Source organism: Canis lupus, chromosome 18 (assembly GCF_048164855.1).
Source record: "Canis lupus baileyi chromosome 18, mCanLup2.hap1, whole genome shotgun sequence".
In the NCBI taxonomy this organism is placed as follows: domain Eukaryota; kingdom Metazoa; phylum Chordata; class Mammalia; order Carnivora; family Canidae; genus Canis; species Canis lupus.
This window is the reverse complement of record NC_132855.1, coordinates 26,878,135-26,891,523: the sequence shown is the minus strand read 5'-3', so window position 1 is coordinate 26,891,523 and position 13,389 is coordinate 26,878,135. Positions and strand designations below refer to the sequence as shown.

Here is a 13,389-nt window from a genome sequence, read left to right as displayed (position 1 = left end):
TGACAACAAAGGAAACCCAAGGGAAATTTTCTACAAATATGTATTATCCACACCAATATTTTTCATTAGCTCTATTAAGCAGAGTTAGATGCTATATCTTGCCTAAACTCTATGCAGTACATCAAGAAGGAAATAAGAACGTTGGATTAGATATTAAGGCTGAAGTTCCTGCTGTAAAGGACATGTTGGAAGCTGGTATTTAGACACTTACTTGGGAAAATACTGGGCTATCAAGCTGGCTACGAATGCTGCCATCACTGTCCTTAGAGTGGATCAGGTCATCATGGCAAAACCAGCTGGTGGGCCCAAACCTCCAAGTGGGAAGGAAGACTGGGATGAAGACCAAAATGATTGACTGGCTTAGTTATTTACTGTAGGTGAAGACTACATTTGTAGTAGTAGTCTAGGAATTGCCTGATGTTTTCATATTTTACTTAAGAAGTATTTTGTGTTTATATCCTCAGATGGATGATAAAATAAACATGTTGCTGTCAAAACAAAAAAAAAAAACAAAAAACAAAAACCTCTCAGTGAGAGTTTCACATTTCCAGCTTTGTTTTTTAAAGGGTCTGACATCTCCTTACAATTCCATTCATTCTGTGGCTCTAGACAACCAATCCTTTCTCAAATATCGATGGTTTATCTGTAATAGAGAAATGAGGAAGCATAATTTTTAAAAGATCATTGCAGAGGATCCCTGGGTGGTGCAGCGGTTTAGCGCTTGCCTTTGCCCCAGGGAGCGATCTTGGAGACCCGGGATCGAGTCCCGCGTCGGGCTCCCGGTGCATGGAGCGGGCTTCTCCCTCTGCCTGTGTCTCTGCCTCTCTCTCTCTCTGTGTGTGACTATCATAAATAAATAAATAAAATTTAAAAAATTGAAAAAAAAAAAAGATCATTGCAGAATTGTTTAAAATGCACTTGAGAGGATCCTTGGGTGGCTCAGTGGTTTGGCGCCTGCCTTTGGCCCAGGGCGTGATCCTGGAGTCCCGGGATTGAGTCCCCGTCCGGCTCCCGGCATGGAGCCTGCTTCTTCCTCTGCCTGTGTCTCTGCATCTCTCTCTCTCTCTCTCTCTCTCTCTCTCTCTCTCTGTGTGTGTGTGTGTCTATCATAAATAAATAAATAAATAAATAAATAAATAAATAAATAAATCTTTTAAAAAATGAAAAATTAAAAAAATAATATAAAATAAAATGCATTTGAGAAGGTTCTGGGGGAAGATGGCATATTAAGAGGACTCTAGGCTCACCTTGTCTGACAGATACAACTAGATAACAGTCATATCAGTGTAAACAACCTAGAACATGACCCAAAGACAGGTAGAATAAACTCCACAATCAGATGTAGAGAAGAGGCCACATGAAAGGGTAGGAAGGGCAGAGATATGGTCGGGAACTAAACTCCCAAGACTGTCCACAGGAGGAAGGACTGCCAGGGGCACTGAGAGGGGAGAGAAACCGACACCCACAACAGGGAGCCCCTATGGGGAAGACAAAGTCCATAACATTCAGGTTTGAAATACCAGAGAGGCTGTATTTTAGAAGTTCTTAAGCTAGAGAGACTTACAACTTAGAATTTAAAAGAATCAGCAGCTCAGCTTGAGGAGAGTGGGAAAGTGAGAGAAAACAGAGCCCCCACCCTTAAAAAGAGAGCATGACAGTCTGTGACATAGAAGCACCAGTTTGAAGGCATCTGGAATATATGGTAGGGAAATTTATTTATTAATTTCTGAGTTTGTCCAGAGGGACAGAAATCTCTGAGGAACTCCTCAGGAACAAAGGAACTGACAAGCTCTATTTCCCTCTTCCCCACACTCCCACCAGCATAAACATGCGATCACTTGCTGGACCTGATACCTAACTTGCTAGTGCTGTCACCTCACACCCCTTTCCCATGCTGTGCTTCTACTAATCCACCCCTCTGGGCAGTATGCCTCAGTCTCAGTGCTGCAGGACCCTTCACACAAAGGAGCTGCCCCACTCAAAGCTTATTAGCACTGCCACCCTGCTACCCCACCCTGATGTGCTCAATCCTGGCTACCTCAATCCTGGCACTATAGGGCCCCTCACACAGAGGATCTGGGACACACACAAAGCTTGCTAGCACTGCTAACAGGCTGCAGAACCCATCTCCCCCACTGTGCTTCATTGGATCTGCCCTCTACAATATGCTCTTGATCAAAGCCAGATATCACAGGCTTCACAGTGTGCAATCAACCCTATACAGTGGGCACCGCCACTCCAACATGACTCCTCCATAGACAGACAGAAAGATAGCCACATGCACAAGTGAGATAGATGGAGGCCCCAGGAATAAGCTGGAGGCAGACAACTGGTCTGACTTCAGGCCCCACCCACCAACAGAAGCTGCACAGGGGACAATACAGGGAAAGCAACTTGCCATTTGGTGCAACTGCATGTCTGACAAGTGCCTGGTCTGACTCAATTCAAATCCAAGGAGTCCCCAGACTAGCCCACTAACACTGCAGAGGCCAAACATCGCCCACAACAGGCAAAAAGAGTCATTGCAGAAGATTGGACTGAAGGAAAAAGTGGCTTAGCCACAACAGCAGGATGTATGCAACACTCATAGGAGACACCCTTAAAGCACTAGGTTCTGGTGAACAGGGATGCTGCACAGCAGAGCACTACAGGACCTCTTTTTCATAAGGCCGTTACTTTCAAAAGCAGGAGACATAGCTGTCTTCTAACACAGAGAAATAGACATAGAGAATTAGACAAAATAAGGAAACAGAGGAATATGTCCCAAATAAAAGAACAGGACAAAATCACAGCAAAAGACCAAAGAGAAATGGAGATAAGTAATATTCTTATTAATATTAATTAATGTTTATTAATTAATAAGTAATTTACAAATTTACGTTAAAATACATTAAACAAATCTATGTATTAATGAGTAAATTCTCCAATAGAGAATTTAAAATAATGATCATAAAGATATTCACTGGACTTGAGAAAAGAGAGGAGGACATCAATGAGACATTTAATAATGAGATAAAAAAGAGCCAATCAGAGACGAATACAATAAATGAAATTAAAAATACACTAGATGGAATATATAGAAGACTAGACAAAGTAAAAAAAAACAAACAAAACAAATCAGTGATACAGAGGACAGAGCAACAGAAAGTAATTAAGCTGAGCAGATGAGATAAAAAATTAGGCAAAATGAGAATACACCCGAGGAACTCAGCAACACCATCAACTATAATAACACCTACCATTATAGGGATCTCAGAAGGAGAAGAAAAAGAAAAGAGGGCAGAAAATTTATTTCAAGAAATAACAGCTGAAAACTTCTCAAATCTGTACAAGAGAAATCCAGAGCCAGGAGGCCCAGTGATCCCCCAATGACATTAATCCAAGGAAGTGCACACCAAGACATACAGTAATTAAGATGACAAAAAACAATGATAAAGAGAGAAGTTTTAAAGTGGTTGCATAGAAGGGAGGCTCCATAAAGCTATCTACTGATTTTCCTGAAGAAACTGAACAGGCCAGAAGACAGTAGCATGATATAGTCAAAGTGCTAAAAGGAAAATATCTGCAGCCAAGAATACTCTATCCAGCAAGGTCATCATTCAATAGAGAAAGAGAGATAAATAGTATCCCAAATGAAAAAGTTAAAGATATTCATGACCACTAAACCAGCCCTACAAAAATATTAAAGAGTACTCTGTTAATAGAAAGAAAAGTGGGATCCCTGGATGGCTCAGTGATTTAGCACCTGCCTTCGGCCCAAGGTGTGATCCTGGAGTCCCAGGATCAAGTCCCACATAGGGTTCCCTGCATGGAGCCTGCTTCTCCCTGTGCCTGTGTCTCTGCCTCTGTGTGTGTGTGTGTGTGTGTGTGTCTCGTGAATAAATAAAATCTTTAAAAAGAAATAGAAAGAAAATACCATAAGCAAGATTGAGAAAAGTAGAAGGCACAAAATCAGTAAAAACCAGTATTTGTGTAAAAATCAGTCAAGGGATTCACAAGGTAAATGGATGTGAAGTATGACACCATATACCTAAAATGTGGGAGGAGAGGAGTAAAGAATGGATTCAAACATAAGTGACCATCAATTTATTTATAATTTATAAATAATATATATAATTTATATAAATTTATATATAATTTATATTTATAGACTGCTATATGCAGAAGATGTTATACACAAACTGAATGATAACCACAAATCAAAAACTAGTAATAGATATGTGAAAAATAAAGAGAAAGGAATCCAAGTATATCACTAAAGAAAGCTACCTAATTGTGAGAGAAGATAGCAAGAGAAGAAAGGGATAGAGAAAAACAACTATAAAACAAGTAACTAGTAACAAAATAGCAAAAAATACATAATTACTTTGAATATAAATGATTAAATGCTCCAATTAAAAGATACAGGATGACAGAATGGATTAAACGAAACGAAACAAAATAAGACCCATCTATATAGTACCTACAAGAGGCTCATTTCAGAACTAAGGACACATGCAGGTTGAAAGTGAAGGGATGGACAGCAATTTATTATGCAAATGGATGTGAAAAGAAATCTGTAGTAACAATACTTATATTGGACAAAATAAACTTTAAACAAAGACTGTAACAATAGACAAAGACAGACAGTATATAATCATTAAGGCGTCAATTCAACAAGAAGATCTAACAATTATTAACACATATGCACTCAATATGGGAGCATCCAGATACTTAAATCAGCTAACAACGAATATAAGGAAGTAATCAACAATAGTACAATAATAGAAAGGAACTTTAACACTTCACTTACATCAATGGATAGATTATCCAAACAGAAAAGCAACAAGGAAACAATGGCTTTGAATGACACATTGATAGATTTAACAGATATAATCAGAATGTTCCATCTAACAACAGCATAACACATATTCTTTTCAAGTGTACATGTAACATTCTCCAGAACAGATCACATGTTAGTCCACAAAACAAATTTCAACAAACTCAAAAAGATTAAAGTCACTCCATGAATCTTTTCTGACCACAATGCTATGAAACTACAAATCAACCACAAGGAAAAAAATTGGAAAGAGCACAAATATGTGGATATTAAATAACAGGCTACTAAACTATGAATGGGCAAACCAAGCAATCAATGAGGAAATAAAAAAATACATGGAGACAAATGAAAATGAAAACACAATATCCAAAATCTTTGGGATGCAGCAAAAGCTGTTCCAAGGATGGAAGCTTATAGCAATACAAGCCTATCTGAAGAAGCAAGAAAGATGTCAAATAAGCAGCCTAACCTTACATGTAAAAGAGCTAAAAAAAAAAAAAAGACAAAAAACTAAAACCAGTAATAGAAAGAAACATAAAGATTAGAGCAGAAATAAACAAAACATAAATTAAAAAAGCAATAGAACAGATCAATGAAAAATAGGAGTGGGTTCTTTGAAAAGATCAACAGAAGTGATAAATATTTAGCTACACTCATCAAAAGAGAAAGAAAGAGAGAGAGAGAGAGAGAGAGAGAGGATCCAAATAAAATCAGAAGTATAACAGGAGAAATAACTGACATCATAGAAATACAATGGATTATAAGAGAATATTCTGAAAAATTATATGCCAACAAATTGAACAACCTAGAAGTTCCCAGACAATCTAGGACAACCTAGATGTTACTAGAAACATATAACCTCCAAAAACTGAATCAAGAAGAAATAGAAAATTTGAACAGAATGACTATCAGCAATGAAATTGAATCAGTAATCAAAAAACTCCCATCAGACAAAAGTCCAGGACCAGATGGCTTCAAGGCTAATCCTACCAAACATTTAAAGAATTGATTTCAACTAATTAATTAATTAATTAATACTTATTCTTCTCAAACTAGTCCAAAAAATAGAAGAGGGAGGAAAACTTTCAAATTCATTCTATAAGGCCAACACTACCCTGATGCCAAAACCAAATAAAGACAATATAAGAAAAGAGAACCACAGGCCAATATCTCTGATGACCATAGATGCAAAAATCCTCAACAAAACATTAGCAAACTGAATCCAACAATAAATTAAAAAAATCATTCACCATGATCAAGAGGGATTTATTCCTGGGATACAGGGTTTTTCAATATCTGCAAATCAATCAATGTCATATATCTCATCAAAAAGGGAAAAGACATATGATCATTTTAATAGATTCAGAAAAAGCATTTGACAAAGTATAACATTCATTCATGAAAAAATCCTAAACAAAGCAGGTTTAGAGAGAACATACCTTAACATAATAAAGTCCTTATATGAAAAACCCATGTGAACATCATACTCAATGGAGAGAAGCTGAGAATTTTTCCTCTAAGTTCAGGAACAACACAAGGATGTCCACTCTCACCACTTTTATTCAATATAGTACTGGAAGTACTAGCAACAGAAATCAGAGAGGAAAGAGGAATAAAAGGCATCCAAATTGGTAAGGAAGAAGTAAAACTCACTATTTGCAGATGACATGACACTATATATAGAAAACCATGAAGACTCCACCCAAAATCTGTTAACTGATAAATGAACTCAGTAAATTTACAGGATATAAAATCAATGTACAAAAATCCATTGCATTTCTATACACTAATAATGAGGCAATAGAAATAGAAATTAAGAAAACAATCCCATTTACAAGTGTATCTAAAATAATAAAATGTCTAGGAATAAACTTAACTAAAGAGGTGAAAGACCTGTACTCAAAATTATAAAAAACGAATAAAAGAAAATGAAGATGACACAAACAAATGGAAAGATAGTCCATGTTCATGGATTGGAAGAATAAATATTGTTAAAATGTCCATACTACCCAAATAAATCTACAGATTTAATGCAATCCCTATCAAAATACCAAGAGCATTTTTCACAGAACTAACAATTCTAACATTTGTATGGAACCACAAAAGACTCCAAATAGCCAAAACAATCTTGGAAAAGAAAAATAAGACTGGTGGTATCATAATTCCAGACTACAAGTTATATTACAAAGCTGTGGTAATCAAAACAGTATAGAAATTAGATCAATGGAGAAGGATATAAAGCCCAAAAAGAAACCCAAGATTATATATGGTCAAGAAATCTTCAGCAAAAGAGGTAAAAATATGCAATGGGAAAGACAGTCTCTTCAATAAATGGTGCTGGGAAAACTGGAGAGCTATCTGAAAAAAAAAAAAATGACACTGTACCACTTTCTTATACCATACAAAAAAGTAAACTCAAAATGTATTAAAGACCTGAATGTGAGACCTGAAGCTATAAAAACCCTAGATGAGACACCAGGTAGTAATTTCTCTGAAATTGGCCACAGCAACATTTTCCTAGATATGTCTCCTGAGCCAGGAGAAATAAAAGCAAAAATCAACTTTTGGGACTATTATCAAAATAAAAACTTCTGCACAGAGAAGGAAACAATAACAAAACTAACAGACAACCTACTGACTGCAAATGACATATCCAATAAAAAACTAGTATCCAAAATATACTGGACACCCAAAAAACAAATAATCTAATTAAAAACGGCAGAAGACATGAACAGACATTTCTCCAAAGACATCCAGATAGCCAACAGACACACGAAAAGACACTCAACATCATTCATCATCAGGGAAATGCAAATCCAAACTATAAGGAGATATTACTTCACATCTGTCAGAATTGCTAAAATAAAAAACACAAGAAACAAAAAATGTTCATGAGGATATGGAGAAAAAGGGCTTCTCTTACACTGTTCATGGGAATGCAAACTGGCACAGCCACTGGAGAAAACAGTGTAGACGTTTTGCAGGAATTAAAAATAGACTTACCCTACGATCTAGTAATTGCACTCATGAATATTTACTCAGAATACTAAACACTAATTCAAAAGGATATATGCACATCTATGTTTATAGCAGAATTTTTTTACAATAGACAAATAATGGAACGAACCAATTGTCCAACAACAGATGAATGGATAAAAAAGATGTGATGTATATATAATGGAATATTATTCAGGCATAACAAGAATGAAATCTTGGCATTTGCAAAAACATAGATGGAGCTAGAGAGTATAATGCTAGGCAAAATAAGTCAGTCAGAGAAAGATAAATACTATATAATTTTACTCATATGTGGAATTTAAGAAACCAAACAAATAAATAAAGGGAAAAAAAGAGAGAGAGAAACCAAGAAATGGACTCTTAACTCTAGAGAACAAACTAGTGGTTACCAGAGGAGAGGTGGGTTGGGGGGATGGGTTAAATGGGTAAAGGGGATTAAGAGTATTTTAGTCATGATGTATACTGAGTAACGTATAGAATAGTTGAATCATTACAGTGTACATCTGAAACTAATATCACACTGTTACCTATATTGGAATTAAAATAAAAAACTTAAAAAAAAAACAATGTAAAGACAAAAATGCATTTAAACAAAGTAGTTGATTTTAGCAAATAAAAAGACAAAAATTGACCAAATCATTTTTGTTATGAACTGTGCCTCCTAAATACTTATGTTGAAGTCCTAAACTTCAGTAGCTGACAGTGTGATTGTATTTGGTGATAAGGACTTTCAGAGGTAAATTAAAATGTGGTCACTAGGATAGGCCTCAATCTTATATGATTTATGTCCTTAAAAGAAGAGATTAGGACACAGACACAGGCACCAAGGTAAAACCCTGTGAAGACATAAGAAGAAGATAATCATCCCTAAGTCAGAAGTGAGGTCTGAAACAGATCCTTCCTTCATGGTCCTAGAAGAAACCAATGGTGCCAAAACTTTGATCTTGGACTTCTCGCCTCCAGAATTGTCAGAAAATAAATGTCTATTGTTTAAGCCACACAGTCTGTGGTACTTTGTTATGGCAGTGCTAGCAAATTAATATAGTTTTCTAGTAGGTAAACACAGAATATACTAAGTGGTCAAAATGGAGCTCTCATTAAAGATAGATTTAGAACCTTGCTTGAGGCAGGAACCCAGGGCGGGTGGATTGATTACTTGCAGTGCATTTGCAGCTCTCACATGGAAACAAGTTCATCCCTAAGTACACAGTAATCTTCCCAGCAATCAAAATGGAAATACAAAGTTTCTCCATCCAAGACTGTGAAAGGAGGGTTTTAGATTTTTTTTTTTCTTCCAAACTATCAGTGAAACCTCTTACAAATGGCTTTAGGGATATAACATCAAGTCCTCTCTCCTAGTCTTCTCACAAATAACCTTGACTGCTAATCTCTTATTTTGCCACAACCCACAGTATTCCACTCCACCCTGAAAAACAAAAAACAAAAACAAAAAGAACAATATTCTCTCCTAAAGAGAATCTCTCCATACAGAGCAAATTTGGAATATAACTGAACACATTTTAAACAGGAACTATATATCAAGAAAGAAAATGTTTATGGGTTCCTAAAAATGGACAGGGTGAACTGTATGATCGTGTGCATTATATCTTAGAAAGCTATTATGTATGTAGAACAAACAAGCAAACACACCACTTTTGTCAGTGTATTTCTTTCAGTTGACCCTATTTTTCACTGATGTCTTGGAATCATCTAATTCACCTTGTTCATATTGCTGTTCTACTTTCCCCTTGGGCAACATTTAGAAATTACTATTGATCCAAAAGAGGAGATAAAAGTCTTCAGTGAAACATCAGATGGCTGAGAAAGATAAAAATACCACTGATCTTGAGGGGGATCCCTGGGTGGCTCAGCGGTTGAGTACCTGCCTTCGGCCCAGGGCCTGATCCTGGAGACCCAGGATCGAGTCCCATGTCGGGCTTCCTGCATGGAGCCTGCTTCTGCCTGTGTCTCTGTCTTTCCCCAACCCCAACGTGTCTCTCGTGAATAAATAAATAAAGTCTTTAAAAAATAATTAAAAAAAAGAAATACCACTGATCTTGGGCTTGCTTTCATAATTGGATTCAGAGTATATTAAAAAGATTTTGCCATGCTGTTTTTCACTGGTAGGTAATACCATTCGATTCTAACTTTATAATTTTATCAATCTGTTATTCTGGGAACTCCTTTATCCCTCCCTCCCATTCAGCTTCTTCCTGGCAGTAGGTGAGATTTCTACTAGGTTATGAGTCCTACTTTGAGAGTAAGAAATTAGAGTAATAGAAGGCAGATCGCCCCTGGACCTCCTGGGTCAAATGAACGCATAGTTTTGATGGGGTCTTAGATGGCTCTGTCATGTTATCAGCAATTTAGAAAGTGGTATGTGGAGGATAGATATTATAGGTGAAATTCCATTTACTTAGCATTTGATTTAGTGCAAAAGTTTACAGAAGCAGGCCCATTACCCAGTCTCATAAGGACTCAGATGACTAGCTTCTTGAATTACACCAGAGGGAGAAAGTTTTCCTGTTACAGGAAATAGTGCAGAGGTTAATCTCACCTTACATTTTTGCTGTTGGCCTCTCCAACAGCCGTCTCCTTCCATTTTCAAAAACATAATTGATTTTACCTGGTGATCAAGGATTTCAGTACTCCTTGGATATACTGTCAAAGGAGGAGTATGTGACCGACAGTTCTGGCCCATCAAATGACCACTGGTTACAGTTCTCTGTGATTGGTTGAGGGATGACCACACTTAAATTGGTCCAATCAGAAGGACCATTCTTTTGGGTTATCAGGGATTACTCTCTTGTCCTACCCATTAATCAGTTTTGCTCAGAAAAGCAGAACCATCAGCAATGATGTACATTAAGGATTTATTATGGTGATTTGACCTTCCACATGTATGAGAACTGGTCAAAGTCTTGGCTGGTTCCTTCTGTCTTGCTGCTGAGCCTGAAAGTCATAGATCACGCACGCCATAGGAAAGAAAAGATGGACATGGACTGGGGAAGAGTAGATACAACTGGAATCTGTGCTTGTGGGTCACTAGCACCCATGCTGGTTTCTCTCTGACTCCAAATCTGCAGCCTGGCTGCTGATCATAACCCATGTAAGCGGGGCTCTCGCTGTTGACTGGCATTCACACCTGGCCACGATTTGGAGAAGGGGAAGAAAGAGAACATAGGGAAACTGGAGCTGCAAGCCAGGCAGTTGCCCCTCCATCCTCACCCCTCCAACAAACTGAGTCAGGGTCTGCAGTAGGGCCTGAACCAAACCCACCTTTGAAGAGTCACAGTGGCTGCTGCTCTACTGTGACCTTGCAAATATTCCACAAATTTTTCTTGAGGCCAGCCCTAACTAGAAATATTTAGTGAGGATAACTCTGAGGAACATAGTTTGGTTTAGTTGAGTTGACACACTACAAAGATAAAACAGACTGAATGTGGAACATGGGAAATGTTTGGCTGGACGTGCTGCAGCCAACTTGAATCCTGAGAGGATAGCCCAGTGTGGCAAGGCTGCTTTTGTGCAGCCCAAGGATGAAACCAATGTAATCAAAGGTACAGAAGAGGGAGAAAGAAGAAATTTGATCACATCCTTCAAGCCCTGAATACAGTGAAGCCTGAAACTGCCCTAGAGTTTTCAGATATGAAAGACAATAAATTCTTGGTGCTTAAGCCAGTTTGAAACAGGTTTTCTGTTCTGATATCAACTCTTGATAGCCTGCTAAATGACCATCTTAACATAGGGCTGCTGGGTTTGCTTTAGCTGAACTTTCTGAGTAGCTTTAAAGACCAAACTGAAGCAGTATTAAGTCTATACTGGAGAAGACCAAGCTGCAGTTAATTTATAAGTTATTACTGAGCAGATAAAGAGAAAGAAGGAAGATACTTTCCATTTTTAAAAAGACCAACACAAAGAGAGGAAGACAGAGTTTCCATTGTCCCTTAATAGTCTCTTTTCCTTAGACCATAATCAAACTCTTTTCCATATCTACCCTCCACTTTCCTTTCTTTACACTGTAATGTGAGGTGCCTGGGTGAGCACTGAGTACATATTTTCTGGGAGTAAAAGAGTATATTTTCCTCCCACAAAATGAATTTTTCTAAGAAGTTTGTTAGCTAATTCTATTATGCCATTTAATCTAATGTGTGTAAGATTAATATTATACCAAACTTACCAATCCCAAAGTCTGTTTAAAAGACTGAGCTTGGTAGAACCAATTTAAATAAGACCAGTAACTTCATCATGACTGTTTTGATTTTAAGTACTAATCATACTTATATGGATATGCTAAATGTCCCAGTATGTACCAAGGGCTCAAATGCAGGCTTAAATTTTAGGAACTTTAAAAATCTGCTTCCAGGATAGCCTCAATTATTTCTATGAACAGAAAAAAAAAAAAAGTTGTAGACCCTCCTAGTTACCCAAAGAAACAACTTAAAAAGAAAATGATGTAGAGGGTGAAATACAATACATAATGTTTAAGTGAACTTGTCCAGCTCATCACCCTTCTCAGAATCACCATCCCTTTAAATGTGGAAGTATTCAGGAAAGAAAATGTCTGGCTACCCTATTAACAAGTGCCTATAATCATTTTGGAATTCTACAATGAAAGTGATGCATCTAGATAGCTGTATTGATCAGATTAAAAAATATTTTTCCCAGTAGGGAAAATTAATTCAACAAAAAGTTTAACAAGTGATGGGTCAGTAAAACAAGGATTTCTCAAAAGAAACAAGTGCATTATTACATATATTTTGCAAAATCATCTTAACACACTGAAATTATGAATTATTAATATCAAATTATTAACCTATTTTTACTCAAATGTGTTCAAATGAGACGCAAAGTTCTCAATTATTTAAATTAGCTTTTTTTTTAAAGATTTTATTTATTTATTCATAGACACACACAGAGAGAGGCAGAGACACAGGTAGAGGGAGAAGCAGGCTCCACGCAGGGAGCCCGACGTGGGACTCAATCCCAGGTCTCCAAGATCACACCCTAGGCTGCAGGCGGCGCCAAACCGCTGTGCCACCAGGGCTCCCCAATAATAAGGCTTTTATCAATAAGATTCACTGTGAAAAGTTCACCTGATATATAGCATTTTTGTTTTTTATTTTATTTATTTACTTTTTTTTTGCATTTTTGTTTTTTATAATTTATAATTTAAAAACTAATTCTCGGATGGAATGACACAAAAACTTGTTTATCTAAGAGCAAGTTTTTCTGGCTTAACAAAAATTTATTTCTAGACAGAGAAAGGAAATTTTAATTCACTGGTTCTCAAAAGTGGGGTTCCTGGTCCAGCAGTATCTATATCACAGGGGAACTTAACAGAAATGCAAATTATTGGTTACCACCATAGACCTGTTAAATCAGGAATTTGGGGGTGGAGCCCAGCAGGCTGTGTTCCAGAAAGTCCTCCAGGTGATTCTGCTGCTGAAATTGGAGACTTCTGCAAGAGAGGTTGCCTGGTCTAAGGCCTTGCAATGATACCAGAGAATGTTTGGCGGTGTGTGTGTTTTAGGTCACTACTCGTAAAACTC

The 13,389-nt window shown here is 37.1% G+C and overlaps 1 protein-coding gene across 1 annotated transcript in view; it reads right to left on the bottom strand.

Annotated features, from left to right (window-relative positions):
• Nucleotides 1-200: 200 nt before the first annotated feature.
• Nucleotides 201-13,389, bottom strand: part of MACC1 (MET transcriptional regulator MACC1) — a 98,947-nt gene continuing 85,758 nt past the window's right edge. The window contains exon 5 of the mRNA XM_072783843.1: nucleotides 201-643. Within this exon, the coding sequence (XP_072639944.1) occupies nucleotides 593-643 (51 nt within the window). The 3' untranslated portion in view covers nucleotides 201-592. The remainder of the gene's footprint in view (nucleotides 644-13,389) is intronic.